Raw genomic sequence first — 27,950 nt, 5'->3', positions numbered from 1 at the left:
GGTTAACAGTTATATGAGATGCAGTAAAAGAAAATAATAAAAAACGTGACATAACAAGTAAAATAAAATACATAAACGCATAAAACTGTCTTAGTAAAATCTCGAAATTTTATATAAAATTCGATTACAACATAAAAGAAATACTAACAAATTATAATTACTTGATAATTAAAGTTTTTTTATTTCATAAGCAAAATTAAGAAATTGTCATTATCTCATTTATTTAGGGTATATTCCATAAATTATCTAAATTTTTCATTTCATTCAAAATAACTTTTAAAAATATGTTTCATGTTAAAAGTTTAATTGATACAATTTTTTTTGAAAAGAAAAAGTGGTAACATGGTAAATAAGTGGGTAGCTAGTTATTACTCGATGTTAAAATGTGTTTTCATTAATATTTGAAATAAATGATTTTTTTGTTAGAAAAACAAATTATGATATTTAATTTTTATTCAAAGCTAATATTATATTTATAAGACTAAAATTATAAAATAAATAAATTTAAAAACCTTTTATTTTTATCAAACAATATAATTATTTTCTATAAAGACACCAAACAATTCTATAACATGAAAGTGAAAATGTGTTTTCAAGTCTATGTAGTCTTGTATATTTGAAATTTAACCATCCTACTTTTATTTTAAGAAATGTAACCTCTCTGTTATTTATATTTGATAAATGCGAATCCGATTGTTAATATTGTTAAAATCCTTTTCCTAAATTCATATTCATTGCACTGTCATTTGCTTTTATTAAATGACTATTAAAAGATGTCACACAAGTAAATTTAATAAAAACTTTTAACAATATTATCAATTAAACTTAAAATTTGAAATTTGAAAAAGTAAAAGAATTAAATTCTTAAAAGATCTGATATAAATTCAATACTAAAAAATAAGCATATAACTTTTAGCACTTAATTTTTTAATTTACTGAACAAAACATTATAGTTTAATTTTTAAGAACACCAATTAAATTTCTTAATGATGAGATTAAGCTGCCCTCTCAAATAAGCTCAGCGTGATAAGTGAGACAATGATAAATTTTGGTCATAAAAATCAAACATAAGAGGTGTGCATAATAGCCAGTCCAAAACCCCTTTTTTCTCTCTTTCTTGTTCCTTTTGATTTTAGGATTACAAAAATGATACAACTTAAAAGAAATCATAATTCCCATTATATCCGACCCAACACAGCATTGAATAATTAAGGAAAGCCACAGCAACAACCATAGAGTACCAGCGGGGTATATATATATATATATATATTCTTCTGTCTATAATCACTCTGCATTATAATTGATTTTTTTGAGACATCGAGACACATTAGATGTGAGTTGCTGTTGTTCTTGCACTCTGGACTGAACCCAAACTCTTCTACCGATATGCACGCGTACCGCTTGCTTTAGTCACTTCTTCAATAAGCCTATACATCCAACGATCTAGCATTCCTGTTTTTGCATCACATAAAGTGTCGGTTTAGCATACGAAAGTATATGCTCAGAGGTTCAAATCACACCCAAACCCATATTGAACTTGTGTAAAGTACTAAATTACACCCAAACACCACATAATTAATTTTGACCACCTAAGATTCTGCTTTTTGGCCTAGTTGAACTTTGAAGCACTTGTAAGTATTTTTTTTTTTTTTGGATAATTTAATCATGACCATAGGTTGCAAACCTGTTAAAGCGAATGTCCCTCCCAATACAGCACAAAGTCGAGTGATAAAATGGAGAAAGCTTCGGCGCTCTTCTTTTATTGTCACAGTGATTGGTGACAAATCATACAAAAAGTAAACAGCTGAACAGAACGGTAAAGTAATTAGCAACCACTAACCAAAGGTGCAAAAGAAGTAGTGATGTTTACAAAGCCACACATCCAACTAACCTGGCCAACTCCTATCATACTCCTTCATAGGGGAAAAGTATTCAGAGGCAGAAAACTGATTTGTAGGCAAAACTTCTTTCCAGATATATCTGTACTCGGTAGGGACAATCTGCAATGTAGTGAAGACATCACTTGGATGAACAGAGATGTCCAAATAAAGCAACTCATTTCTGAAGTTATAGACGCAAAGAAAGATAGAGGGAAACCGAAATGGTACCAAAGAATGTAAGGTGCAAAATGAAAGAGCTTGTTACAATTTTATGGAATATACCATAAAACTATACTTTTACAAGGATCTAGAGTTTGGAGCATAAAGGTAGAGCAGAAGAAATGTACCTAGAGAGCAACACCTGTTAATGCTTATAGGATGTTGCAAAAGAAGAAAAAGGATAGGTATGAAAAAAATCTAGGGTCTCCTTTTAAGTGAAGGACGAGAATAATCACAATTAACAAGGTGTCCTTACTGCTTTGCAGATAGGCATGAAAAAAATCTAGGGTTTCCTTTTAAGTGAAGGATGAAAATAATCACAATTAACAAGGTCACCTTACTGCATTGCAGATAACCTTTTTGAACCAACCAAGAAGCTTTATATTGTGCCTCTTCCCAACCAATCATACACCGGTAAAATAAGAGATGATACAAAGTTCAGATAGTTATGTGCTAGATAACCAATATAATTTGGGCTCAAGCACTAAAAGAGAGAAAGAGGATGCAGAGGGAGGCTTTAGCTCTATTTATAAACAAAAATAGCGACCATGCATGATTGTACTACTTACTAGATCATCAAGTTCATCAACCAAAAGACAATTACACAATCAATTCAATGCAGAACACATGGATCATCAGTGTGGGTTCATTGGAAAGGTTGAGTGGCATTTGCCACAATCTTTGGTAAATAAAGAGAAAGCTTGAAATAGAAACCTTTATGTAATACTTGAATGTTCCACTTGTTTCATGCAAAATCCGCACCGTACCATCAAGCGGGTTGTGGAGTCCTGGATATTTTGGCCCGAATGATAAATCATGAATCATATGACTTACATTGACATGCGTTGCTCCTCCAAAGATCTGTGAGCAAAGAAGAAAAGGACTTCAACTTAATTTAAAGATAAAGGAAAAGCCATGTCAAAAAGAAACTAAATATGACAATATTCTAGATATCCTCATTATTGTAACTGCAAAGCAACTAAGAGAGAAATATTGTAAATAAATCTAGCACATTCTTGCAAACTAAATTTAGAATTTCAATTTCTTCACTATAAGCAAAGTTTCAAATCTTCGGCTAAATATGTACCAAGTATCTACGGCAAGTTTGGTCAGCTGCATGTGCTTGTTATTTAAAAAGGGGATGATCTATCTCTGGTGTATATGTATTAAAAATATATTATTAATAGTAATTTTAAAAGACATAAAAGGACAATTTCTTTTCACCCGTTTTTTCCCTTCCTCCTCTTTCTACCTCACTCCCTCTCTCTAACTCTCCCTTCTTTAATTCATTCAAAAACAAAGCCCAGAAATCACTAACATTTCCAAAATCCAGCACCAGCTGCCATAGCTTGCCACTACCGATCAGCACCAAAACTTCCCAAATTTCATCCAAAGCTTCCTCTAAAACCTCTTGATCCAATTTCCCACATCACTTTCTTCCCCCCCCCCCCCCAAAAAAAAAAAAAACAGAGAGCCTAGATCTAAGAAATCAACCCATGCATCCACCCCAAATTTAGCCATCCTCCAGCACTCCAAAAGCCCCAGATTCCCGTAAACCTCTATAACTAACCAAACCCGAAACCCTAGGAGAGGGCAGAAAAAGGAAATAGGTCACTTGCATAATAGGGGACCACAAAATTTATCAACTAAACACGTTTCAGAAGAGCAGGTTCGAGTTAAATTCAACACCATATGTCCAAATGTGGCATAATATTCACGTCTATAAAAAAAATAAACAGTAAAACTTTGTACAACTAGTTATCTTGATGAAAACTATTTACAAATTAACACATTAAAAGCAGAAGAAAAAGAAAATAGGTCATAATAATCATTGTTATTTTATTATATTTAAAACTTTGAATTGTGAAGGTTTTCTTTCTGTTCAAAATTTTGCAGCATGCAACTAATTATGCCGTAGGATGATGGTAAATAAATATTCATATATTTTATTCCATTAAAAGATAAAAATTAGGGTTTTTTCTTATAATAATAATTCAAAACATTCAATAAAGACCAAAATGGTGAAAAAAGAAAAAAAGTCATGCATTTCACTATCAATCAAACACCAACAAGAAACCTCACACGAGCTATCACTAGATGCACTCTAGCCAAGAAGCTGAATACATGCATGATTTAGGATATGACATCAAATTAGATTGCTATGAGAAAAGGTTAATAACCATTTGAGCAACATAAATGTTTAACCCATGAACGGAGATGTGAAAGTTTCCAGCCACCCTTTGGACATCTAATACCCCATAAACCTGCACAAATGTTACGTTAATAGATCAGTTGACTTTATACTCTTTCATTTACAACCCTTTTGGGGCCCCAAAAATAAAAACCCTATTGAATAAATACCCGGCATCCTTCTCCATTGTCCAATGCTTTCTTCACCTTCTTGATCATATTTTCAGCTTCTTCATTGAAGCCAAGTGCATGAAGCTTCTTGTCAGCATCATCATGATGTTCATTTTCATCATCTGGTCACATTTGCTAAAAGAAATTAATTATTTAAGCCTTAAAATATCAGGTTACAACTATTTCTCATTTTCTATATATACCTCACATGAACCATAAATGACCTAAACAAAGTTGTAAATTTTTAAATAAATAGATACACACTTTGATGTATCCTATAAGAAAGAAGTAAACACTCAGATTTATCTAAATAAAATCTGCAGAGCAATTTGGTCATTTTGACTAAAGTCAAAGATAAAAAATCTAGAACTTGGAAATGTGGTTTAAGCCACAAGTCAGAAATATTGCTTAATAATTGATCAAACATGCTTATGCTTCATTTTCAAAGTGACTCATATCTTTTATCAAAGGAGTAAAGCATGGTTGTTTTAACATTTCATACCTTCTTTATGTACTTTTGCTCCCTCTATGCTTATTCTACCCATCCAGCCCAAAAATATAGGAAAGAGAGAAAAGGCAAAGTATGACTATCAGCAACATTGGGAAAATTCTAAAACGAGCTCCTCAATATGAGCTTTCCATCAGCTCCAATATTACCAAAACATTACAAAAGCTGTAATAATTTGTGTAATTGGTTAATGTTTTGTATAATTACACAAAACATTACGAAAGTTGTAATAATTTGTGTAATTGGGTAATGCTTTGTGTGATTGCGTAATTACACAATACATTACAAAAGTTGTAATAATTTGTATAATTGGGTAATTGTTTTGTGTAGTAGAAGCTTATGGAAAGCTTATTTTAGAAGCTCACCCTAAAAGTTCTCGCAACATTGTGCAAGGGATGTTGCATCCTCCATACATATAATAATGTCCAGAAAATATATCCATGCACTGTGAACATAGATAAATCTCCCAAAAAGATAAACTAAAACCATGAGGTAGATGTACAACACAAAGGATAATACCGTGCTTGTGAGCAGCATGCTCCTTTTCCACAAGGTCAGACAAATATTCAGTGCCAATGATATGACCATGACTGTTCAGGCGAAGCTGCAGAAGGTTTAACATTGTTAGCTATATAACAAACATGGAAATCTAACCAGAAATCCTACATCCATTTCTAAATACACTCATTTCCAAAAGAGGGAAAAAGGACCTCCTAAGAAGAATGCCATATTCATTATTAGTACATGATGATCATTAAATCAATAAAGTCTTGCTGACAATAAAAAGTTGTCTTACTTTCCATATGTTAGTATCAAGATCCACTTCATGCTTGCCTGACATGTCAATGGCGTCTACACTTAATACTGCAAAAATAATAGAATAGACAAACAGCCAACAGTCAATATTCTAAATGAGATTAACAGAATCTACCCAAAAAAAAAGGACAAAGAGAGGAAGGTTTCATTAGAAGAGATTTACAAACCATCGCAAGGTAATGAAGGAAATGTCATATTAATGTGAATTGGAAGTGTTTCTCCACGTTTCAAGTCTACAGACATCTGACAAATAACTGTTCAGTTAGATCATCTCACCTAACCTTAAAATCTCAAACTACTAAAGACATCTGACAAATAACTGTTCAAATAAGTGGCTGCTGAGTTGCAACTTGCAAGGATTAGTTAAAATCGTATACATGATAATTGCATGCAAAAGATGTTGGAATTGTTGTAATTAGACTTTAGAGGGACTAGTATTTGGCAGGTCAGTAAGTTTAAGTAATAGAGGAGAAGATAATATTGATATGATTGCAGAAGATTATTACATAAAAAAGAAAGCAAAGGATTAAAACCATTCATTGTCTTCAATTAGAAGCCTACACAAAAAAGTATCCAACAAACTAGCAAAAGAAGATGTGTTCTACAGAAGCATCATTTATGACACCCAAAATTTTGCCTATCATTCTATTTCAAGCTGAGAAACAATAGAACCATGTTCAAGGCGGCAGACAAGTCTTTTTCAAATTTGTCTTTGGTGTGATCACGCCCTATGGGCAATACCATTATTCCATCCAAACAAATGCAACAAAATAAAATAGGTAGCAGCTATAAATAAAACTGCAAAAAAAAAAAAAATGCAAACCTGATGAACAGTGTACGTCGAAAGATAATAGGTAAGCTCGTGAAAGAACAGCGTGGTCATTATCACTAAACCAACGATGGACACTATAATAATGAATTTTACCAGGAAAAAGAAAAACAATTAGTACTTGTTCAAATGAATAAATAGCATGATTTTTTAGTTGAATATAAGTTAACAATTGACAATTCACCTAATGCTCCCGATTGCGTCTTCTGCAGCAGATGTTCCTCCGCGCGAGGAAACGCATCCAGATTTTTAATAGCTTGCTTCACGCCCATCTTCCCTCCTTTTTTTTTCTCTACCAAAAACCCCCCAAACAAAAAGTAATATGAATTAATTAGAAACGTTAAATATTTAAATCAATCGTCGCTACCCTAAACCCTAAAACAAATTAAAAGGAAACGAAGAATTAGGGTTCGTTAGAACCATAAAAAAGAAACCGAATGTGATCTGGTGTCAAATTAGGGTCTCGTAACAGAATAAATACCTAATCGGGATATTGTTTTGGGGGAGTTTGTTGTGGCTGTTTTCTAGGAGCAGCTTCGAAATCTTCGTAAGGGGGGGCGTGGGATGAATTTTTGTTAGCCGTCAACTCCGACAGCAAGCCGCCTGGATTTTCTTTTCTTTTTTTTTAATTTCTTTGTGAGAAAAACATATCGGAACCCGGAAGCCCGCCCGATTTGAAACTGAATTCAATCTAATTTATCATAGTTTACTCGCGAAATTTGATAAAATTTCCCCTTTGGTTTTTTTTTTAATATTAGTTTTGAAATTTGACATTTTTTCAAAATTAATCCTTAAATTTAAATTCTATTAAATTAAAATGACTTGATATTCTAAAATTATATTGTAATATCACTTACCTTTTTTAAAAAAATATGCATTTTATAATTTTAATAAATTTTAATAAATATATAATTTTTAAAAACTTTTATGTAATGATGTGGCACAATATTAGAATACAAGTTTTAATGAAATTTAAGTTGAAGGTTCCTATAAAGGTTATTGTTAAATACACAGCAAGTGAAAAGTAAAAATTTCAATAATAGAATTAGAATAATAAAAATATCTAAAAGAAAATAAATAAGACACTTGTCCATTGTGATATTTTAATTTTATTTGTGAAAATTTTACTTTATATTAATATTTCGCCTAATAATAACCTTCTATTAATAATTTATTATAATTTTTTAGTAAAAAATAACTTCAACAAAATTAAATCTAATAACACATTCATCACTAACATCGACTTACAAAAAAAAAAAAAAACAAGAGAAGCTTTGAGATGTAAACACCAAATAATGAACTTCAAAATCCGAAGCTTGTGCCAAATTCACCTAGTATACTCACCTATTTCCTTCTCTAAAAAATACCAACTTTTTCTAACTAACGGAAGGTAGTCCCTTAGACTTGATAATGACCAGGCCACTTGATCTAATTCAAAGATTCATTTGAAAAGTAAGAGGGTTTGGATAAAAATATAGCTATAAAAATTAGGTTTCAGCAAAAAAAAAAAAAGACTCATTTAGAAAACAAGTCGAGCCTCGAGTAAGTTTTTTTTGGTTTGGGCTCGGCCCAACCTGAAATTGAAAAAAAAATTGTTGTTTTTTTTTCACTGTTTTGCTGCTATTCACTATTATATCATTTTGTTGATATTATTTGAATATTATATAACTCTTGTTTTATTGTTAATTTTATTACTATATTAAGAAACATTTGATTGTTAAGTTGCACTAGTCATTTAAGTATAAAGATTTTTTTAATTTATTTTCAATTTGTTGAAAAATATTTATTTTAATACTTTTAGTGTTTTTAATGTATTATATTTTTTAAATTTATTTTTATATAAAAAATATTATTAAAAAATTTTAATACAAGTCAAGCTAAGCTCGGATTTTAGCTTTTTTATCTGGGCTAGACTTAAATAAAAATTTAGGCTCATTTTTTGGGACCAAATCCACTTATCAAACGAGCCTGAAATTTTATTATGGCCCAACTCAAATCATTACCTGACCTGATCCATAATCACCTCTAAAAAGTACTCAAAACATGCCGGAAATCTTCGAGCCCAATGTATATCTTTTAAAACAATCATTAAATTATTTTAAAAAATAAACACATTAATTATAAACATAGATTTTCTTTAATACAATTATTATATTTGTAACAATTAATTCATACTCAGATTCGCACAAAACTAATGTATCTTGGAGCCATGTCGTCCCAACCTATACGAACTATTGTGTTTGCTATCCGCCCAATTATGGTCGCTACAAATGATGTATGGCGCACTAGAGGTTTCTGAATATATCATTTCACATACAAAAGTATAAAAATCCAGAAAGAGAAAGCCTCAGAAATCCACTGCAAGGTTTCTGAATTGCAGTTTGAAGATGTTGGAGATCACAATTCTAACACTAAACCAACCATAAGAAATTATTAAAAGTGCAAACTAATAGAAGTTGTCTGGTAATGGCTTCTGCCTCAGCATTGTATTCCATCTCATGTTGGGGTATGTTTTGTTTGTTGTCTTTTCTGTTTTATCTACAATGTCTTTTAATATTTGTTTTATTGCAGAAGCAGAAATTTTTATGTGTGTATTTGTTGGGAAAGGCAATTAACATGATTGAAAAGGGTCAGTTTCAGGTAGGCAGTTGGATAAAGTAAATGCATGGATACAAGGTTGGTATCACTTAACCATCTCCTACCCTACAATAATTCTTTACTAATAAATTTATTGATTGAAACCCACTACTTAAATTGACATGCTGGACCAGTTTCTGCAAATTCTGAATGGGAGAAGCCATAGATTTGAGAGTGCTTATGGATCATGACAAAGAACAGGACAAAGAATTTCATGCAATGCTAATGGCTCCCAAAATGCCAAAGGCAGTGAAACCAGTCATTGCAGCTGATGGTGACAATGTTAGGCGGCCTCGAGGGAGGCCAGCAGGCTCCAAAAACAAACCAAAACCACCCATTATCGTCACTCGAGAAAGTGCTAATGCGATAAGAGCCCATGCAATGGAGGTGAGTTCAGGTTGCGATGTGAACGAGAGCTTAGCTAACTTTGCAAGGAAAAAGCAGCGTGGCATTTGTGTGCTTAGTGGGAGTGGGTGTGTGACTAATGTTACACTCAGACAACCAGCTTCATCAGGTGTAATTGTTACTCTGCATGGCCGATACGAGATTCTCTCCTTGCTTGGATCGATCCTGCCCCCTCCAGCCCCACCGGGGATCACGGGGCTAACCATTTACCTGGCTGGCGCTCAGGGACAGGTTGCTGGTGGAGTGGTAGTTGGTGCACTCATTGCATCCGGTCCCGTTCTGGTCATGGCTGCATCCTTCATGAACGCCACCTTCGATCGTTTACCATTGGACGAAGATGAAGTTGCAACAGCAATGCAGAACCAATATGGTCACCATAATGGTCCACATCATCAGCCCGACGAATCCGATCTGTATGGGATGCCGCAGAACTTGATCACCAATGGAACTACACCTCCTGAGATGTACCCTTGGGCACCAGGACGAACCATGTCAAAAACCTAACCCGGAATAGCCAGCAATTCTTCGGAGATTCTCACATCCTCCAAATATCCTCATTCGGCTTCATTGAGTATACCTGTGTAGGACATATATGTAACACATGTTACTATACACTTAAATAATGGTAGACTTAAAACATGTCTGCAGCACCAATTAACGGAATGGAACTATTGCCATTTTTTGATCCAAGATATAAGCATAATCCTACAAGAAAAAGCACCAAATATAATGACCGAGTCCTGAGTTTGAAGCTCGTTCATTCCTTGTATTGTAAAATGAGTTTCAACTCATTCAAAACAGGGTATATCTCCTTTGCTTGAGGGTGCAGCCTTCCACCAGAAACAAACTCATGAACTTCACCATTAACTTCAATAAGACTACACCCTGGTTCTTTCTCTAATTGCTTCTCTTTTACTAAAAGCCTTTGCTTGATGGCTTCCTCGAATTGCTTATTTGCAGCATAAACATTAGACATAAGTACATATCCAGAGCTTTCATCTGGATCAAGTTCAATAACATGTTTAACTGCCCTTTTTGCTATCTCAACATTTCCATGCTTCCTACAAGCTGAGAGCAAAGACCCCCATATAATGGCATCTCCATTAATGGGCATACTTGTTATTAACTGTTCTGCCTCTTCAAGGAACCCAGCATTACCTAGCACATCAACCATGCAACTGTAGTGCTTAATGGATGGCTTGATTTTGTATTTTTCAGTCATCAATGAGAAGTATTGCCTTGCTCTATCCACCATCCCTCCATGATTACAAGCCATTAGAACACCAATGAAACTGACATAATCCGGTTCAAGACTTGAAGACTCTAGCTTAGAAAACAATCGAATCGCTTCTTGTTCACATCCATTTGTAGCTAGGCCTAAGATCATGGCGTTCCAACATGACAATCCTCCCTTGGGATACGTTCTGAAAACTTGTAGAGCCTTTTCAACATCCCCACACTTGCAATACATGTCTATAATTGCAGTAACAAGAATGACATTCAACTCAAAGTTTTGGCTCAGTACATAATCATGTACCCATTTTCCTTGTGTAATTGCTCCCAAGCAAGCACAAGCATTTAGCAAACTGACCATTGTGAACTCACTAGGCCGAACATTCTCTCCTTGCATCTCTTGAAACAGGTCCAATGCTTCCAAAAACTTACCATTCCTAACATAACCACTAATCATTGAATTCCATGAAACAGTGTTTCTCGTCGCCATTTTATCGAACAGTCTCCTGGACTCATCAATCTCTCCACATTTAGCAAGCCCCATAACCATGGAATTCCAGGCGACAACGTCTAATTCCATTTCTTCTTCATCAAACATTCGCCAAGCTTCACTCAAAAGCCCACAATTCGCATACATGTAAACCATTGTGTTTCGTATAAATTGATCACAGTCAAGACCCTGTTTTATAACTCTCCCGTGAAGCTGTCTCCCATCAGAAGCCAGACCAAGTTGAGCATATGCCTTAAACACAGAAGGATAAGTTAACCTTCCTGGTTCCACAGACGAATAAACCAACATGTCAATGAAAAGAGAGATGGCAATTTGCGGGTTAGAGCTTCGAGAGAAGCCTCTAATGATGACGTTCCAAGCAAAGAGATTTGGGTTTTGGATTCGAGTGAAGACGGAGCAAGCATAGTTGATGTCGCCTGCTGGAGATGCAGAGAAGGCCAAGACACGGCTAGCTGCTATAATGTCATTGAAAAGACCAGTTTTGATGAGTTGGGCATGGATTTTTTTGAGGTCGTTCATGGTGGTGCACTTGGTTTCTAGTAAGGAGAGGCATGGCTGATCTGATATGAACTTGGTTATGGAATTTGGAAACGGTTTTAGGCAGGAAAAACTTTGAAGCATCGATTTTTATTCTGCTGCTTGTTTTCTGCTTTCTTACACTCTGTATGTTATCCACAAAGAGGAAAGAGCACAGGTTCTACGCATAGGGCTGATTGTTTTTTTTTAATCAAGGATTATTTCCATCAAACATCCCCAAACTTAGACTTCATTTTAAATTAATCTTTAAACTTCAAATTATTCTAATTACATCCTTAATCTATCAAGGTGATATCAATTAAGTCATCTCATTATTAAAACCATTAATTTAGCTATTGCATAACCAGCTCCAAACCCTTTTGTAGCTACTGCCGCTATTTTCTTGATCTATCTAATTGGTGAAGGAAGTTTTCTTTATGGTATGCCCCATCTTCCTATTTTTATGTGTTAAAATATATGCCAAATATTATGTGACATAATTTTGCATTAATTTAACGTTGTTGCATAATAAAACTTCCGTACAAATTTTAAAAATCTCAAAATTAATATCTTTAAAATATTCATTTTTTAATTTTCATTTTCGATTATGTCACGTGAAATTTGATATGTTATATAATAATTAAATTAACGATTTTAATAACAAAATGACCTAATTGATATGACCTCAATAATTTAAAACGTAATTAAAATGATTTAAAATTTAAAATTAATTTAAAATCATAACTTGGATGTCTCATGCAATTAACTCTTAAATAAATTATGGAGATAGGATAGAAATAATTTGATACCTTTAATCTTTATTCAAGTAAATATAATTAATGAATATGTTAATTATTTTTATTAATAATCTATGTGGTAAGTAATAATTTAGTCACACGAAATAATTTAATAAATATAATTAAAGTGAGGTTAAGTGTTTATGTTAATAAAAATATTAGTATGGTACACTTACGTTTTGTGTTAGATTGATTATTTATTTATATCAAATTATAAAATAAAATTTGAAGATAAAATATACTCTAAGTAAAGTTTTCAGAATCGGTTAAATCACTAATTTATGTGATTCGATTAAATGACTTAATTAATACCTTAAATGAAATAAAAGAATAGCTAATTTCATCCTAACAAATTCTTTTTACTTTCCATTTATACGGAAACTAACTTTCGTGTGAATTACTTTCCATTGCTTAAATGTTACATTTCAAGGAAAAGGAATTAATTTTACATACCAAACATTAAAATTATGTTCCAACCAATTAAATTTCTTGAAAAGTGTTAACTTTCCATCATATCAAACACCCATAAATTGTTGTTTGAGTATTTATTTATTTCTTAAAGAAATAAAATCTACTCTTAGCCCACTCATTTATGTAGTTTTTAATCATGTTCAAAAAATTATCATTTATAGTCTTAGCTCGATTGGCATCGGCATTGTTGCCAGTGCAGGAATATGTGAGTTTGAATGTGCTAAAACGTATTATCCTCCTATTTTAGGGTTGAAAAGGGACTATGAGTACGTCTAGACATTGTATCAAAAAAAACATATATAATAAAAACCTATGATGAGATTAATGTTAATATATATATCATTTATTAGTAAAAGATTTTTTAACCTTTTTTTCATAAAAATGGAAGGAAGGGATTCTACGAGATTTTAATGTGGCACCTAAAATCAATTAGAGGTGTTCATGGGTCGGGTCGGGCCTAAACATGATATTAACATATTTTATGTTTATCCAAACCTGGCCTAACTTAAAATATGGGCCTAAAATTTGGCCCAAACCTACTCATATTTACAAAAAACTAACTCAAGCCAATTTTAAGTTCGCCCATATTATTTTTTTTAAAATATTTATTTTAATATTTAATATTTTTTATTTATCAAAAGATTTTATATAGTCAGCTTAATATTATTTTAATGTTTATATTAGAATAGTATTATATATTTAGTATAAGTTTATTTTTTTAATGTATTCTAAATTACATAATATATAAAAATAACATAATATAAAATATTATAAGCTTAAAAACGGGCTCGGGCCTTGAATATTCAAGCCTGAGCTCGACTCATATTTTAAACGGGCCTACTTTTTTTGCTCAAACCCATTTTTCGAATTTAATATTCGAACGTACTTTTTCAGAGCTAAACGGATAACAGGAATTCATAAACAAGTTAATCTTTCAACACTGCACCACTAGTTGGATGGACAAAACTACGCTAATTTCCCTAACCTGAAAGCCCTTCCATGAATCAAGCTATTTGAACTACATTCCTTTGTTCTTAATTAAATTTAATTGTTGAAAACAGGAATTCATTTTAAATATTTCAATACTTCAACAAATTCATGAGACTTGAATTACTTCATTGTTAGTAATTGAGAATATAATATGTTAAAAAAATTTGCTATCACTATTTTATCATAACACAATTTTATTACTCACCGTTTTATCAAGATTGAGCATCATACACATACCACGTGAAATTCTTGTAATATACTTCATCAAAGATAGATGTTGAGTTCTTCCTTTCATGGCTCACACTCTCAAGCGGCCAACTAAAATGGGATTTGAGCTGTACACGTGTATACGTGTGTGTAGACCCAAAGTTAAGAGAAAATCCCCTTCATTTAAAAGATTCTATGTCTCTCCATCACACCCTCTCTTCTAAAAAAAATTAGAAACCTCCGCATACGACTCTCTACACATCCTCCATTGTGAGTACCGTCTCCATCTCCTCCTCATCCCTCAAGTCAATGTTATGTGGGTATGCTTGATGGAGATACTACATATTATGCACAGCCAAATCGAGAGAATACATGTTTGTATATATATAACATTGCAGTTTACACGTATTTCACAGGCTATGTTTTTTAAAATTTACAAGGTAAGTTTCATTCAAGCTTTATTTGAAACTATAACCCCAAAGAAGAAAAGAAATTATGAAGTAAACTACCTACCACCACCCTCTTTTCTGAAACATTAATACATTAATAGAAATCCTACTTCACAAACAGTCGCCTATAATTTGCTGCTTCACCACTGATAATTTCACATATCAAGTCTTTGAAGATCAACCTCTCAACATCCAACACAACCCATGGAATTTCACTCTTGCACTTGCTCCAATCCATTGCTCCAACCTTCAAATCTCTCATTAAGATGCTTTGCACACTGTTAATCTCATCATCCAACCTTGTACTTGATACTGTTTGTAGTTTATCAATGTCCAAACATGAATCTCTTACCACATCCTGTCTCTTTGGTTTTCTATCCTCCACCACACATGGCTTGTCTGTCTCAGAGCTTTCCTTCACTAACTTCCTCACACGAATTTCATTAACCTCATCGAATGTAAGCTGTTTGTGGTTCAGACTCCATTCTGCTTCATCAGCAATAAGACCCTCATAATCTGTCATAAGCACTATGTTAGCCAGATTCGAATAGATATGTTTAATTAGTCCAATGCATAAAGGATATAAGAGCTTCTCACCTTCAAAAGGATTTGATTTTTTCTTCACAGGAGATGGTGATTCGTCTCCGTAAAATGTGGCATCTAGAACCGAGACTGGACTTGGTTGTTCCATAATTGTATTCGGAGGTTCTGTTGTTGAAATCTGAATGATAGAAATGTAAGCTGTTTTAAAAGATGATCAAAATATTATATGAATGAAATGATTGGAAGGTAGAACACTTACTTTATGATTCTTTTCTTGTTTTTGGGAGACTGATCCGTTGTGAGATCTATTCATGCTTGTGACTTCAATGTCACCGTAAGTGGCTGCACTCGAATTGCTCTTGAATTGCATTGAACAAGCATCCCCTTGGTGGCTTAAATCTGTCATGTCACTACTGATATCACTTGTTTGATCATCGCGTCGTTGCAAATCGTGGGATTTATCCCTGGACATCCAATGCGGCAAGCCTGATTCTGCTTGTATTCTGCTTGATTGCCTTCTGCTTCTGCTCTGCTCTGATGCTGGACGAGTGCGACGAGGTTTTTTTTCCAATTCAAGCTTCTTCTTAAGGCATGTGGTCTCTGAGCTCATTGCCAGCTTCGGGTTTTCTCCAGCAATAGGCGACAGCTCTTTTGAAGTTTGGTTTAATGTTAGAGTTCTGGGAGTCGTGCTCGGTTGGGGTCGGCCGGAAGGATGTTTAGGAGAATTAGGCCTTAGAGTTAATTCTTTATATGGTCGCTTGTCAACCTTTTCATTTCCGACTTCGGCAGGGCTACTCCGTGTGCGGATTCTGCTTAAACTGCTTGTTGCAACCACTGATGAACTAGAATTGCTGGCATTTTCGATGCAGTTTGCTGGTTTAGTAATCTTGACCGCGGATTTAAGGCGTGTCGGAGAACTAGTTCCCTTAACTATGGCTGAAACTGAATTGCTACTTTGTAGCTTTCTCAAGTTTGGTGCTTCTGAGCTGTGACCAAGGACGCTGTTCGCTTGAGATACAAAAATTGAAGCTTGGTCATCTTTTCTGGTCCCCACCATCTGTTTAGACTTCTGCATTGCTTCAAGTATTTGCTTAAGGGCTCTGAGATCCTTTCCTGACTTTTGGAACTCGAGTTCTGCCAGCCGTTTCTCAATCTCACCATAAACAGTTAGAGAGGAGTTCGGGGATTTAGGCAGAGTTTCTCGACATTTCGAAGCCGATGTTTGAACTATGCTTCCATCCATATGCTTCCATGGGGCTGGTTCATTCGAACATCTAGTTGCAATAGATTTCTTCGAGTCTGCATTTGTCAAATCGGGTGAGCTGGGTTCCATCTTTGAATTTCTTGGAGAACAAGAAACCCGATTTTTTGAATTCTCATCGATTCTCAATGAGAATGAAGGGAGATCGTCTTTCAATATTTCCAGCCCCATCAACTTGGCTACAATGCTAGATGGTCCTTTGCCGCTCCCAGGTTCTTGTTGTTGGCTTCTCATTTCATTGCAGTTCATATGGTTGGTTGAACGTTTCATGGAGATTTCCCTACTATCTAGTGACAGCCTTGGCTGATCTTTGAGCTTAACTTTAACTGCATCATGCGACCCCCTCCCGTCATAAGAGAAACGGCGAGCATCCTTTGCCACGAAAGTGAGCGAACCATCATTGCGTCCATTGGCCGTTCTAGGCACTTCTAGATTGATTTTCCTTGTCATTGCAGGTTTCGGTGACTGCGAAGGCCTCGGGGAATCTATGTACTTCAAGGTCTGGTGCTGCCCTGCATCCGCTTTCATCCCGGTTTTAACCGATAATCCCCGGGCTTCTCTGTAGATGCAGTCTTTAACCACATTTCTGAGGTTAACTGAATGTTGGCATGACTGCAAAGAAACCGTCGATTGCTCATTGGATATTTCCTGCTTTGGGATTTCAGGAAAGCTGGTTTGGCTCGACGAAGACCGATGCTGATCGAGTCGAGATGCTTTGGTGCAGTCAGCAGATGAGTAAGAGGACGACGAGGTTCGGGGTGATTCAAACGACAACCTTTGATTCTCTTTCGCAGTCTTTTTCAGATTATTTTCCTGCAGCCGTAAATCAAGTTAAGTTAGCTTTAATTTTGTTCGGGTCAATTCCCACACCATAACAGCTGACTAGACAATTCCTTACCTTTATTCTTTGTGAAGCAATCTTTGCCTCTGTTCCATGCTTGCCAATTGAACCTATAGTAATTGCAGAAGCAAAATTGAGTAAAATGTTAAAAGAACTTGTACTGAAATTAATTAAGCAGTAAGAGCAGAGAGGTAAATTACCAGGTGGAAGGCATTTGTGGGATGGGGTGGCAAAGCGTCGGCTACCAAGGAAATGGTGGAAGAGACCATTCATGCACCCAATCTGCTTCTGCAGATCTGGGTTTTCATCTGACAATGGATACATAAACTTTGCCGACATCTTCACTTTATCTCTACAACATTTACCATGCATTGCCAGAAACCATATCAACTCTTGTCCATGGGGTATATATCGGGATTGTGAAATCTGAATGCAGACGTTTTATATCTTTGTCCTGGTGAGAATTCAGAGAATATTCAGAGGGGGAGGCACAGATTTAAAGATAAAAAGAGAGGAACTGAAGGAACCCCACGATTCTAATTCTTCCCATTTGCAATGAGATAAAAACGTTTATTCCTTGGGCTTCACACAACAATGGCAGACAATATCTTCTGCCACAAAGTCGAGAAGGAACAAAAACAATTAAACCGGAATATGGGACCCAAAAACCCAAAACCCAAAAAAAAAAAAAAAAACACTTGGCTTTTGGCTCTCTCTAGGAAAATGGCAGCTAAGATTTTTTGAATATTTAACAAGAGGGAGAGGGATGCTAGTCTACTATATATGCAGGCAATGCACTGTGAAATTCTGCAAGAAGAATGAAAGGTTGTACTGCCAACTAGGATCAGGAACTCGCCCCCAAAAAGAAAATCAGGAAAATAAAAAAAATTATTCAATTTGTCAATTTCAAAAAATTATTATTATTTAAATCAAAATCAGACCAATTTTATTTTTAATTTAACTTATAGTTAAAAGTTAATTTTTTTAATACTATTTATATTATAAAAAAATATTCTTTAATATTAAACATGATTTTGATCCGAAATACAATTCATTTTCAAAATTAATTTTAGTCTAACCATTATCATCGTTTATCAAAATATATATAATTCATATTTCATAAAAAAATCATAAAATAAATCTAAGTATAATATTAAATGATAGTGTTAAAAGGTTGTCAGTATTTCATTTTTTTCATATTTTAATTTTTTTTAAAATTTATATAAATGTTTATATTATTTGTTTTCATGATATAATATAAATTTATTTTTGAAAATGCAGGCAGATAGAGATGTGATAGTTGTGAATGGGTGGGTGGGTCAGATTGCATGTGGACAAAATAATGTGCTCGGTCCGATGGTTTCTCCCATGACCATGTGGAGTCTGTCGCGGAAGAAAAAAAAAGTGCATTTTATGTACTGGATAAAAATAATTCATTCATATAAATCCCACCTTTCTTGAATCATTCTCTTCCACCCCCTCCCCCTTTAACTTCGATTCCCTACTTAGATTTTGATCCTTCAATCATTGAGATTAATTAATAACAAATATAAATTAAAGTTATTATTTATTATCATTTTGACCGTCCAAGCCACCTATTGCACCCAAATTTCCATACTAAAAACCAATCAAATCCAGAGAAATTTTTGTTTGAAATAGAGGCCACACATCATTTTATATCCTTCTCTATTTATTTAATTATATTTTAGTTTTTTTTTCATGTTATTAATTCATAATTTTAGTAATCCTTTTGAATTTGAATTTTAGAATCCTGAATCCCGAACCTTAGATTCTAAACTTGATTTTTAAACTTGACCTTTTAATTTAGGGTTTAGGGTTATAATTCAAAATTAGAGTTTAATGTTTGAAGTTTGAGATTTGAATTCAGAGTTTAATTTTGGGATTTAAGATTTAGATCCGAGTCAATGTTCAAATTAAAAATTTACGAATCGATAACCTAAAAATATAACTGAAATGTTATTAAATAATTAAAAAGTAATATAAAATCACGTATGCGTACAATCATTTCTCAAATCACATAACAATATTTATATTTCACCCAAAAGAAATGCATCAAATCAAATCCCATTAGCTACACATCTCATCCATCCCCGATAAAAACTTTGCAAATTATCCCAATTAGTAGGTTAATTAAATTACGGATAAAATTAGTAGGAGAATTGAAATATAGCATGTGACAAGATTGCTGGTAGATAGACAATCATTTAATGTGAGTTTTGTCAACTTGGAATGAATGCGAGGAATGATCTGTCAAAACCTAGGAGTACCTAACAAAATGGACTGCCTCCCTCAATCTCTCCATAATATACAGTACAATTTCGTCATCATTTTCCTATAATTAGCACTTAATTATATATTTATAGGGATAAAAATAGTTCCACAACTATAGGCGCATGGCATAATGGCACCATCCCTTCCCCTTTTTTTACGACAAGGATGTGTGAATTCCTTCTTTCACAGCACCAGGATAAACATAATTATAATTTTAAATATAATTATACAGGTTTAGGGGAAGCAAGTGATATGGCTTAGTTGCTGTAATTGGTCCTTCTTGCCTGTCTTATGAAATGTAGCTATCCTTCATGTGATTCGCTCACATGATGCATGTGTTTTTGTATCCCTTTTTATGTATCCATTACCCATCTCTTTTTTTTTTATATATATATTTCTTCTTCTTAATTGCATACTATGATTATGCAAGCAATACCACTTCCCAATGTTTGCTGTTCATTAATAAATCTTATATTTGACTATAAAAAACAAAGCCTAAATTGAATTTGAAATGATTTTTTTAAAAATTTATGGATTTATAGAATGCTTATTTAATAGTGAATTTAAAATATTGGGGTATGGATTGCAGGCTTCACAAGAAATATTGGGAGTTGCTCGGTGTTCATGATTGAACTCTGGGGTATCCTCAATGGGCTCCAAATAGCGTAGAGTCTCGGACTGAAGAAAGTGGTGCTTGAGACAGACAGTAAGGAAGCTATTCAAGTAATTTAAGAATCTGGAAATGAGCAGTATGGTTCTTCTGTGATCCATAACATCAAATAGCATCTCCAACGTGATTGGACAATTCATTTAATACATGTTTTTAAAGAAGGCAACAAGGTAGCGGGTGGTTTGGCAAAAATGGCATTATCGAGAGCTTTGGGCAAGGTTACATTCATGCAATCTCATAAAATCCTTCAATCTCTACATAATGATCTATCTAATGCAATATGGTCTCGTTTTATATTGATTGGAGTTAATCTCTCTTTTGGATAAAAAATAGTGAATTTAAATTTCATTGTCAAAAATTATTTCAGATTTTTAATTTTATAAAACTCTATAATATATATTTAGCTTAATTTTGTAAAAAAATATATATATAATTCAAAATATTATACCAAACCCCTCCCTTATACCATTCTTAAATATTGCTGTCATTAAAAAAAGTTTATACAGCCACTAAGCTGATAAATAAAAATATTGAAGAAGATGAAAAGGGAGGGTTGATGCTGACATTTTAAGCTGTTTCATAGTTTGAGCATTAAACAAGGGAAGGGTTAGGGTTAGGGTTTACTTTTTCAACAGTTTTAAATCGGTTCATTCCCAATTATATATTTAAAAAAAAAATTGGATTTCTAACCTTTCCAATAATTTCTTCCTTTATTCTCAAACCATGTATTTAAAAAGGGAGGTGGGTCCATGCATGCATGCTCCCATTTGAAGGTGTTTTAACTTTTCATAAAAGGAGGCCTCGGTAGTGTGAACCTTAAACAAAGGGGGGGGGGGAGGGGGAGAGAGAGTTTAGGGTTTATTTGTGATGGTGGAAGTTAAGTCAAGATTCCATCTTATCCCCCTTTTTTCTTCATCGATCATGTGCATCAAAGATAAGCTTTTGATTACAGATCTAACCAGATTTGAATGTACGAACCCCAATAATCTGATTTTTCAAACTTTATATACAAATATATACATACTTTCTTCCCAGCTTCCTATATGCTTATGCTTAATTAAGGAAGAACATGTCCATCTTTTGTGAGAATGAATTACCACCCAAGAAAACGTAAATTGACCTACTTCAAATATTGTGTGGTCCTACAGATTAGATACAGTGTAAAATAAATATAACCCGATGCTTATTTTGGTGGTGTTAAAATGTGTGTTTATGGGAAAATGTGCTGTATTTATTTGCTTACCATATCTTGATGAATCAGATAGTGGTTGGGAAATCAGATATTTTCCCAACTGAACAATCTGCAGAAGCATCCAATGGCTCCTTCTTCACTTCATGGAATCTTTGAATATTCTTATTTGATTATACTAATTACCATATGATTACGAAACTCTAATCTTTCAGTCTAAGAGAAACGAAGAAAAATCACTACCGTATTTCTCATTGAAATTGGGCATCATAACAGTACTGTAATTCTTGTAAATCATGACCTTTTATATTGTTGGGGTGTAGGTGAATTTTAGATACGATTCGGGTGTTCAAACGGTCGATTCAGTTATTAATCGAATTACCCGAAATGTAAAAATTTTTAACCGTTAACCGAACTAAATTTGTTTTCAAATACATTAACCGAACCGAAATAACCAAAATTTATATATTTTTGTCTTTTGGTTAAAATAAGTATAAAACATATAAAAAAATACATGGCTAATGTTCATTTTTTTAATAGTTCAAAAAATATAATATATATTATTTATTTCGATTAATATAAAAAATTATTAACCGATCTTCGATTGAACTATAAATTCGGCGATCAACTGATTAACCGAATTAAATCAGTTCGACCGGTTAATTTTATTTTAACCGAACTATAAACAGTACCTTAATGATCCATATATTTAATACACATATTTTAAATTTTTTCAAAAGATTATATTCACCTTAAAATGTGAAATCAAATATAAAATGTCAAACATAAATATTATAATTAATTGTAAAAAAAGAAGTGCAGTAATCTGGATTACTATAAGATGTGTGGTGGCAGGGAATGGGCAATGGACCGACCTCAAAAGCTTTAAAAGTCAATGCCAGTGCCTGCTTTGATGACATAAAAGTCATGAAAATGCACCTTTACTCACTTCATAGTTCATATATATATAGGTTGTCAAGGCTTGAAAAATGAATTTAATTTGATACATCAGTAGTAAAATCTTTTTATTTTATTAGAAAAAATCATTACATATTTTTATTTGACAAGCTTTATAATTTTTAAAATATATAATGTGTTAATTAACTCAAAAATTATAATCGGTTTTAGGTGGATGTTTGATCATTTAAAATCTGCCAACAATTTTTTATTTATAATTTTGTTGTTTTATCTTTTTCATATTTGTGTTCTAAAACATATTTTATCTTCGGTTTTAGTTATATTTATTATTAAAAATATAAAATTATCAGAAAATTTTAAGAGAGAAACATTTTATGAATAAAACCTGAAAATTTTCTAAAATATCAAGTTTTTTGTATTGTTATTTTTTTATATTATAAAAATATTTAAATACCAAAAAGCACATCCATATGCTACAATGATTTTTGGGAAAACTAAAAGTCATTAATTCACCTAAATATTGTTTTTGAAAAAAAACCTTAAAATAAAATTTCCACTGCAGATGATTTTTTTATATATAACAAAAGACTCCCACATATATACGACATCTGCCCATTTTTTCCTTCTTTTTTTTTTTTTTTGATATGAGAACACTAGGGTAAATATCAATTTCAAGCCTTCTACTTTTTAAATTATAAAAATAATTAAATTTTAATTTGATCCCTATATTTCACTTAAGTTTGAGATTTAATCTATATATTTTAATTTTAATATAATTTGATACTTCAACTTTTATAAAAACATTAGTTGGTTTAAATATTTTATTTTAATTAAAATGATAATATGAGTTTTAATTAAAATTCTTTATTAGACTGAAGTCCGTTATAATAATTTTTCTTTGTCACGTGAAAACCAAAATTTATTTTATTTTTTTCTCAAACTGCCACAGAAATTGAAAAACAAAATAGAAAATGCAGCACCGTAAGGCACAGTACACTTACTCCATACTCGTGCCTAAATGTGTCCGCCAAAAATCTCACATGAAAAAACAAATACAAAAAAGGGGCAACATAGGCTGAGTATATGAATAAATTATGGTCAAACTACATGGAACATTTTCGAAAAAGCAATTCCCTAATAAGAAAGGATTGCTCGACAAAAATTTATTAAACCCGAAGCTTAGTTTAGTTGGTTCATATAATCAAATTAGGAGCTCGAGCCTAGCATCAACTATCCTTCTTCCACTATCAAAATAATAATAAAAATAAATCATCCTTAGACCTTTACTAAAATCTTGTCTCCTGTAATTTGGTTAGGCTAAGTCTTGTTTCGATTAATATAATCAAAACTAGATGTTAACCTGTAGTAGTTGCTAATGAACACAAGTATCGATAACCCGGCTGTAGAAGCCCCAGTCATGGCTGCTTTCAGTGATAGCTATCTGGCCAAATGGGTTTAGCTCTAAAAATTTCTGTACATTCTCTGCTAAAGCTAATCTTTCCAAATAAACTCTAAGCTCACCTCCGACACCTGAAAGAAATAAAACCAACTTACAAACTTGCAGGCTAACACGACAGTCAACAGAATAAAAACCATACATACAAACTTCAGCAACGAACAAGGAGATAAACAGGAGTTATTAACCTACGGAACTTAATAGTGTTATAAATGATTTCAGAAGTCATCTTACCCAATGAATCATCGTCCATGTCGAACTTGAATGGATGAGGAAATATTGCAGTACCCAACTACAAGATCAAATATTAACGGAAAACGGAGAACGTTAATCAGGACCTACTCAAAAGGATAATGGAAAATATTAGGGACAAACAGCAAATAAGATAAGCCTATTTACTTACGGGATTAAGCAGTGCTTTGTAAGGAGAATCATCTATCAACAATGTATTTGATTCATTATAATATCCCTTCTCCCATGGAAGATTAGGATCGCTTTTTCTCCAAAGCTTCCTCAACTCTTTGAAAACTAAGGGCTTATATCTATTCCCCAGAGTTTTGAATCGTGTTGTGGTGCAGTAAGATGAATCCTGATAAATCATTGCGCATAAAGCAAGTGGCTCAGAGTTGGAACTCTTCTAGTTTAATTGCATATGAAAACAAAGATGACCTGAAAACATACGGGGGACAGACGCGCACCAAAAGACAAAAACTTGTACAGCAAAGCAAGTTTAACAGAAAGCAAAAGGAAACAAGTTATAATTACCCAACAAAAAAGCAATTTTTGTTTCATATCTCCCATCAAAAAGTCTACAACTCTTTCCAACTTTCTCCTGTGAAACATAATTGATCCAGCAATTAACAGTAATATATCAATGTTCAACCACAACAAAAATGGCAATCGATTGTTTGTTTCTTATTGAAAAAATACCTGTTTCTTGAAGACCAGATACCAACTTCAAACTTCTCAAAACAAAACCTTAAAAAGTCATCGCAGAAGGGTCTCTTAAAAACTGAACAAAGAAAGAAACTCCCAATTAGCTTTTAAAATAGTATGTAAATGAAAAGGCATTAACACGAGCAAATAAATTTTTTGAGATCAGGTTTCTTACTTGCCCGTCCTGCAATGTATGCATCTGCTTTGTAATTCTTTGGAGAACGATAGATTATATCAGCAAGTAATCCATTCACATCAAGAACAAGAAGTTTTTTCCTCAATTGACTAACAGGAGTCTTAACAATAGTAAGAGAAACATCATTTGTCTCATTCGCATAAACGGAATCACCAATTTCTTCACTGTTTCTTCCATCCAATAAAGTTAGAGTCGAGATACTATTTACAAGACCACTCTTGGCAAGAACAATTTCCTCAGAAAGCTTATCAGTTTGACATTTACCACCAACGTCTGAGGAACCAGGTTGCTGCTTTTCCATCCTTTTCCTAAACTCGGTTTTCTTTTCTATAAAATGATCGTACTTCCACAGAAATTCAGGCTATCTGTAAAATTCTGATAAAAAGAAGGAAACTTAGTTATTAGCATAACATAGCCATTGTATGTTACATACAAAATTTAAGCTCGGCGCTATCTGTTAACTGTTGAAACTAAAACTTCTTCTCCATCATCAGATCAATCAATCAAAGCAATGGATCAGACAACTAGGGGTCCCTAAACTCATATCAGAGCACGGATGCTTCAAGAAAAATGGAAGTCTAGAAAACGTAGTTGGGAACAATCTCCAACAAGCATCATAGTTTTCTCTTTTATGAACCCACAAAACCTATCAAATAACATCATAGTTCCACTATCAAATTCCATTTTTAACTATACTTTTTTATTGATGATACTTGTATTATAAGTCAGTGGAGCCTAAAAACTTGAGAAACCATTTTTACACCTTGTCGATTGTCCAACTACGTTAACTTGAAAATGATTAAAAGTTTGATTCCTTAACCGACATCGAAAACATGGCAAATCCATAAATCTGCTAACAAAGTTCTACACTCCACAGCTCTAATGCAAAACATAGAATTTAAAGCTTACAGCCATATAAAAAAGCTTCAAAAAGATTGGAAACAAAAATAATAAACAACAACCAGAACGGAATTTTCACAGGCTACAAAGAAACAAACAAGCAAATTAGCATATTTTAAATGTCTATTTGATTATAAAAATGAATTTAAACCGAAGAAGGTTAAAAAAAAAAAAAAAGAAACCCAAAAATTTTATGAAATCAAACAAGGAAAGAGATGAAGAGATAATTAAGCTCTAATTAAAAGAAAATTACCATCAAATTGAACTCTAGTTACGCAGCAAAAGAAAAAAGGGCGAGGGAGAAACGACCTTTGGGGTATAATTGTTGACGTCAGAGATGGTTTTACTTCGTACAGAAGACAAGAATCTTAAACGACATCTTATAAATCGTTCTTTTGCTTGCCAGATACAGTAGGATTGGTTTCTCCTAATTTTTGTCTAAAAGGGGTTTGTTGTGGATTTAATTGGGCTGGGTTCTTGAATTCCAATGCAACAATAAAATTTGCTTTTCCTTGACTGCCGACCTATGAATAGACTTGCCTAAGGTCAAGTCGGCCCGTCTGAAAAGTTGATAAAAATATAACTTTAAAAAATGAGTTTAGTAAAAAATAAGGTCTATTTTTTAAATTGGTCTGGTCTCGAGTAAAATGTTTTACCCGTCCGAATTTGTAAAAATAAAAATTGTTATCTTTTACTATTTTATCACTGTTTTTTCATTATTTTGTTATCATTTCGTTATTGTTTTGTTGTTATTATTCGGATATTATATAACTCTTGTTTTATTATTAATTTTGCTACTATTGCAGAGGTATTTGCTTGTTAAGTTACACTTATCTTAATGTTATTTAACTCTTTTTTATTTGTTGGAAAATATTTATTTTAATATTTTTAGTGTATTTGAGGTATTGTATTTTTAAATTTATTTTTATATAAAAATAATAATATAAAAAAGTCCAATATGGGCAAACTGAGTTGGACTTGAGTTTTAACATTTTTTGTCCAGATTAGACTTGGATAAAATATTAAGTCTATTTTTCTGCAAACTGAGTTGGACTTGAGTTTTAACATTTTTTGTCCAGATTAGACTTGGATAAAATATTAAGTCTATTTTACTAAGTCTAAATCTAGAAAACGAACCTAAATTTTTTACTTAATCTAATTCGACTCATAAACAACTCTATCTATAAACCTAAGACAAGTTCTTTTGGGCCAAAGTCAAATCTTTATTATTGTATATTTATTAAGGAGGAATTGAGGATTTATCTACTTTTGCAATTATTCTTTTATCGAAATTTATATAATAGTTATTAAAAATTTTATATTATAGTTTCCTTTTCACTGGTTGATCAACAAAATTTTAATATTCCAAACGAAAAAAGAAAAACCATATATCTTGCTTCATTTTTGTTTTACTTTTTCTTAAATCTACTTTTTTAATTTCTATTAATTTTTTATTTAGTTTGGCTGTGTATGTGTTCCATAACCTAATATTTTTATTAAACATGAAATTTGTCCACAAAATCATAAAAATTGGATCAACCAATTTTTTCCAGTTTGATTCACGGTTCAATAATAATTTAAAGTGATTCACGCGATTCAAACGATTCAATTACTACTTTTGGACTAATATACTAGTTGATTCTCGATTCAATTAATTTGATTTATCGATTTGATCTAATTTAAACAACTTTGCAAATAATTTAGAAACTTAAAAGGGAGGATAAACATATAAACTCAAGGGGTCAGCTTTAAGGTTTCTAGTGCATTTCTTTGAACACAAAATAGGTTAGAAAGTTGCTGCAATTTTTGGAAAACAATGTCAGTTGATATAAGAAAAAAAAAAAAAAAGAGGTGAAAAAGATGATCCAAACCAAGAGAAGAAGGGACTGGATTGAAGACAAGGTAGGAAAACAAAACGA

General features: G+C 32.8%; 5 protein-coding genes across 7 annotated transcripts; 1 reads left to right on the top strand and 4 right to left on the bottom strand.

Annotated features, from left to right (window-relative positions):
• Positions 1 to 1,027: 1,027 nt before the first annotated feature.
• On the bottom strand, positions 1,028 to 7,304 carry LOC105802373 (uncharacterized). The gene is made up of 12 exons (XM_012633971.2): positions 7,095 to 7,304; positions 6,798 to 6,905; positions 6,608 to 6,690; positions 5,952 to 6,027; positions 5,765 to 5,832; positions 5,488 to 5,572; positions 4,461 to 4,582; positions 4,280 to 4,363; positions 2,814 to 2,960; positions 1,892 to 2,000; positions 1,685 to 1,804; positions 1,028 to 1,452 (listed from the first exon to the last, which is right to left on the bottom strand). The coding sequence occupies exons 2-12, from the start codon at positions 6,883 to 6,885 to the stop codon at positions 1,379 to 1,381; spliced, it is 1,056 nt and encodes a 351-aa protein (XP_012489425.1). The 5' UTR covers positions 6,886 to 6,905; positions 7,095 to 7,304; the 3' UTR covers positions 1,028 to 1,378.
• A 2,096-nt stretch (positions 7,305 to 9,400) lies between these two features.
• Positions 9,401 to 10,159, top strand: LOC105802375 (AT-hook motif nuclear-localized protein 16). Its single transcript, XM_012633973.2, has one exon. The coding sequence runs from the start codon at positions 9,401 to 9,403 to the stop codon at positions 10,157 to 10,159; it is 759 nt and encodes a 252-aa protein (XP_012489427.1).
• Positions 10,160 to 10,309: 150 nt separating this feature from the next.
• Positions 10,310 to 12,088, bottom strand: LOC105802374 (pentatricopeptide repeat-containing protein At2g42920, chloroplastic). Its single transcript, XM_012633972.2, has one exon. It carries the CDS (start codon positions 12,018 to 12,020, stop codon positions 10,413 to 10,415), a length of 1,608 nt encoding a protein of 535 aa, XP_012489426.1. The 5' UTR covers positions 12,021 to 12,088; the 3' UTR covers positions 10,310 to 10,412.
• Positions 12,089 to 14,740: 2,652 nt separating this feature from the next.
• Positions 14,741 to 18,187, bottom strand: LOC105802377 (protein LONGIFOLIA 2). Its single transcript, XM_012633974.2, has 5 exons — positions 17,675 to 18,187; positions 17,532 to 17,584; positions 15,632 to 17,446; positions 15,427 to 15,550; positions 14,741 to 15,345 (listed from the first exon to the last, which is right to left on the bottom strand). Exons 1-5 carry the CDS (start codon positions 17,844 to 17,846, stop codon positions 14,936 to 14,938), a joined length of 2,574 nt encoding a protein of 857 aa, XP_012489428.1. The 5' UTR covers positions 17,847 to 18,187; the 3' UTR covers positions 14,741 to 14,935.
• Positions 18,188 to 23,596: 5,409 nt separating this feature from the next.
• Positions 23,597 to 26,500, bottom strand: LOC105802378 (uncharacterized). 3 transcript variants are annotated; one of them, XM_012633976.2, is made up of 7 exons: positions 26,341 to 26,500; positions 25,111 to 25,506; positions 24,930 to 25,011; positions 24,765 to 24,831; positions 24,403 to 24,588; positions 24,234 to 24,291; positions 23,597 to 24,073 (listed from the first exon to the last, which is right to left on the bottom strand). In XM_012633976.2, the coding sequence occupies exons 2-7, from the start codon at positions 25,430 to 25,432 to the stop codon at positions 23,916 to 23,918; spliced, it is 873 nt and encodes a 290-aa protein (XP_012489430.1). In that variant the 5' UTR covers positions 25,433 to 25,506; positions 26,341 to 26,500; the 3' UTR covers positions 23,597 to 23,915. The 3 variants fall into 3 exon arrangements, with proteins under 3 accessions (XP_012489430.1, XP_052479042.1, XP_012489429.1); XM_052623082.1 differs by having other exon boundaries at positions 25,111 to 25,496; positions 26,341 to 26,491; XM_012633975.2 differs by having other exon boundaries at positions 26,285 to 26,469.
• Between the last annotated feature and the right edge of the window lie 1,450 nt (positions 26,501 to 27,950).

This window comes from Gossypium raimondii, chromosome 11 (assembly GCF_025698545.1).
Source record: "Gossypium raimondii isolate GPD5lz chromosome 11, ASM2569854v1, whole genome shotgun sequence".
Classification (NCBI taxonomy): Eukaryota; Viridiplantae; Streptophyta; class Magnoliopsida; order Malvales; family Malvaceae; genus Gossypium; species Gossypium raimondii.
Note: the sequence above shows the minus strand (reverse complement) of the source record. Positions and strands in the feature narration are given on the sequence as shown.

Excerpts from the sequence above, each read along its gene's own strand:
- LOC105802378 (XM_012633976.2), bottom strand. The coding sequence starts at position 25,432 with ATGGAAAAGCAGCAACCTGGTTCCTCAGACGTTGGTGGTAAATGTCAA. Across the intron at positions 25,012-25,110 it reads ATACATTGCAGGACGGGCAA|TTTTTAAGAGACCCTTCTGC; the intron begins GTAAGAAACCTG and ends TTCTTTGTTCAG. Across the intron at positions 24,074-24,233 it reads CATGGACGATGATTCATTGG|GTGTCGGAGGTGAGCTTAGA; the intron begins GTAAGATGACTT and ends TATTTCTTTCAG.
- LOC105802373 (XM_012633971.2), bottom strand. The coding sequence starts at position 6,885 with ATGGGCGTGAAGCAAGCTATTAAAAATCTGGATGCGTTTCCTCGCGCG. Across the intron at positions 4,583-5,487 it reads GCATGCTGCTCACAAGCACG|ATGATGAAAATGAACATCAT; the intron begins GTATTATCCTTT and ends AAATGTGACCAG. Across the intron at positions 1,453-1,684 it reads AGGGACATTCGCTTTAACAG|GAATGCTAGATCGTTGGATG; the intron begins GTTTGCAACCTA and ends ATGCAAAAACAG.
- LOC105802377 (XM_012633974.2), bottom strand. The coding sequence starts at position 17,846 with ATGCATGGTAAATGTTGTAGAGATAAAGTGAAGATGTCGGCAAAGTTT. Across the intron at positions 17,447-17,531 it reads TTGCTTCACAAAGAATAAAG|GAAAATAATCTGAAAAAGAC; the intron begins GTAAGGAATTGT and ends TTACGGCTGCAG. Across the intron at positions 15,346-15,426 it reads AAAATCAAATCCTTTTGAAG|ATTATGAGGGTCTTATTGCT; the intron begins GTGAGAAGCTCT and ends TGCTTATGACAG.
- LOC105802374 (XM_012633972.2), bottom strand. The coding sequence starts at position 12,020 with ATGCTTCAAAGTTTTTCCTGCCTAAAACCGTTTCCAAATTCCATAACC.
- LOC105802375 (XM_012633973.2), top strand. The coding sequence starts at position 9,401 with ATGGGAGAAGCCATAGATTTGAGAGTGCTTATGGATCATGACAAAGAA.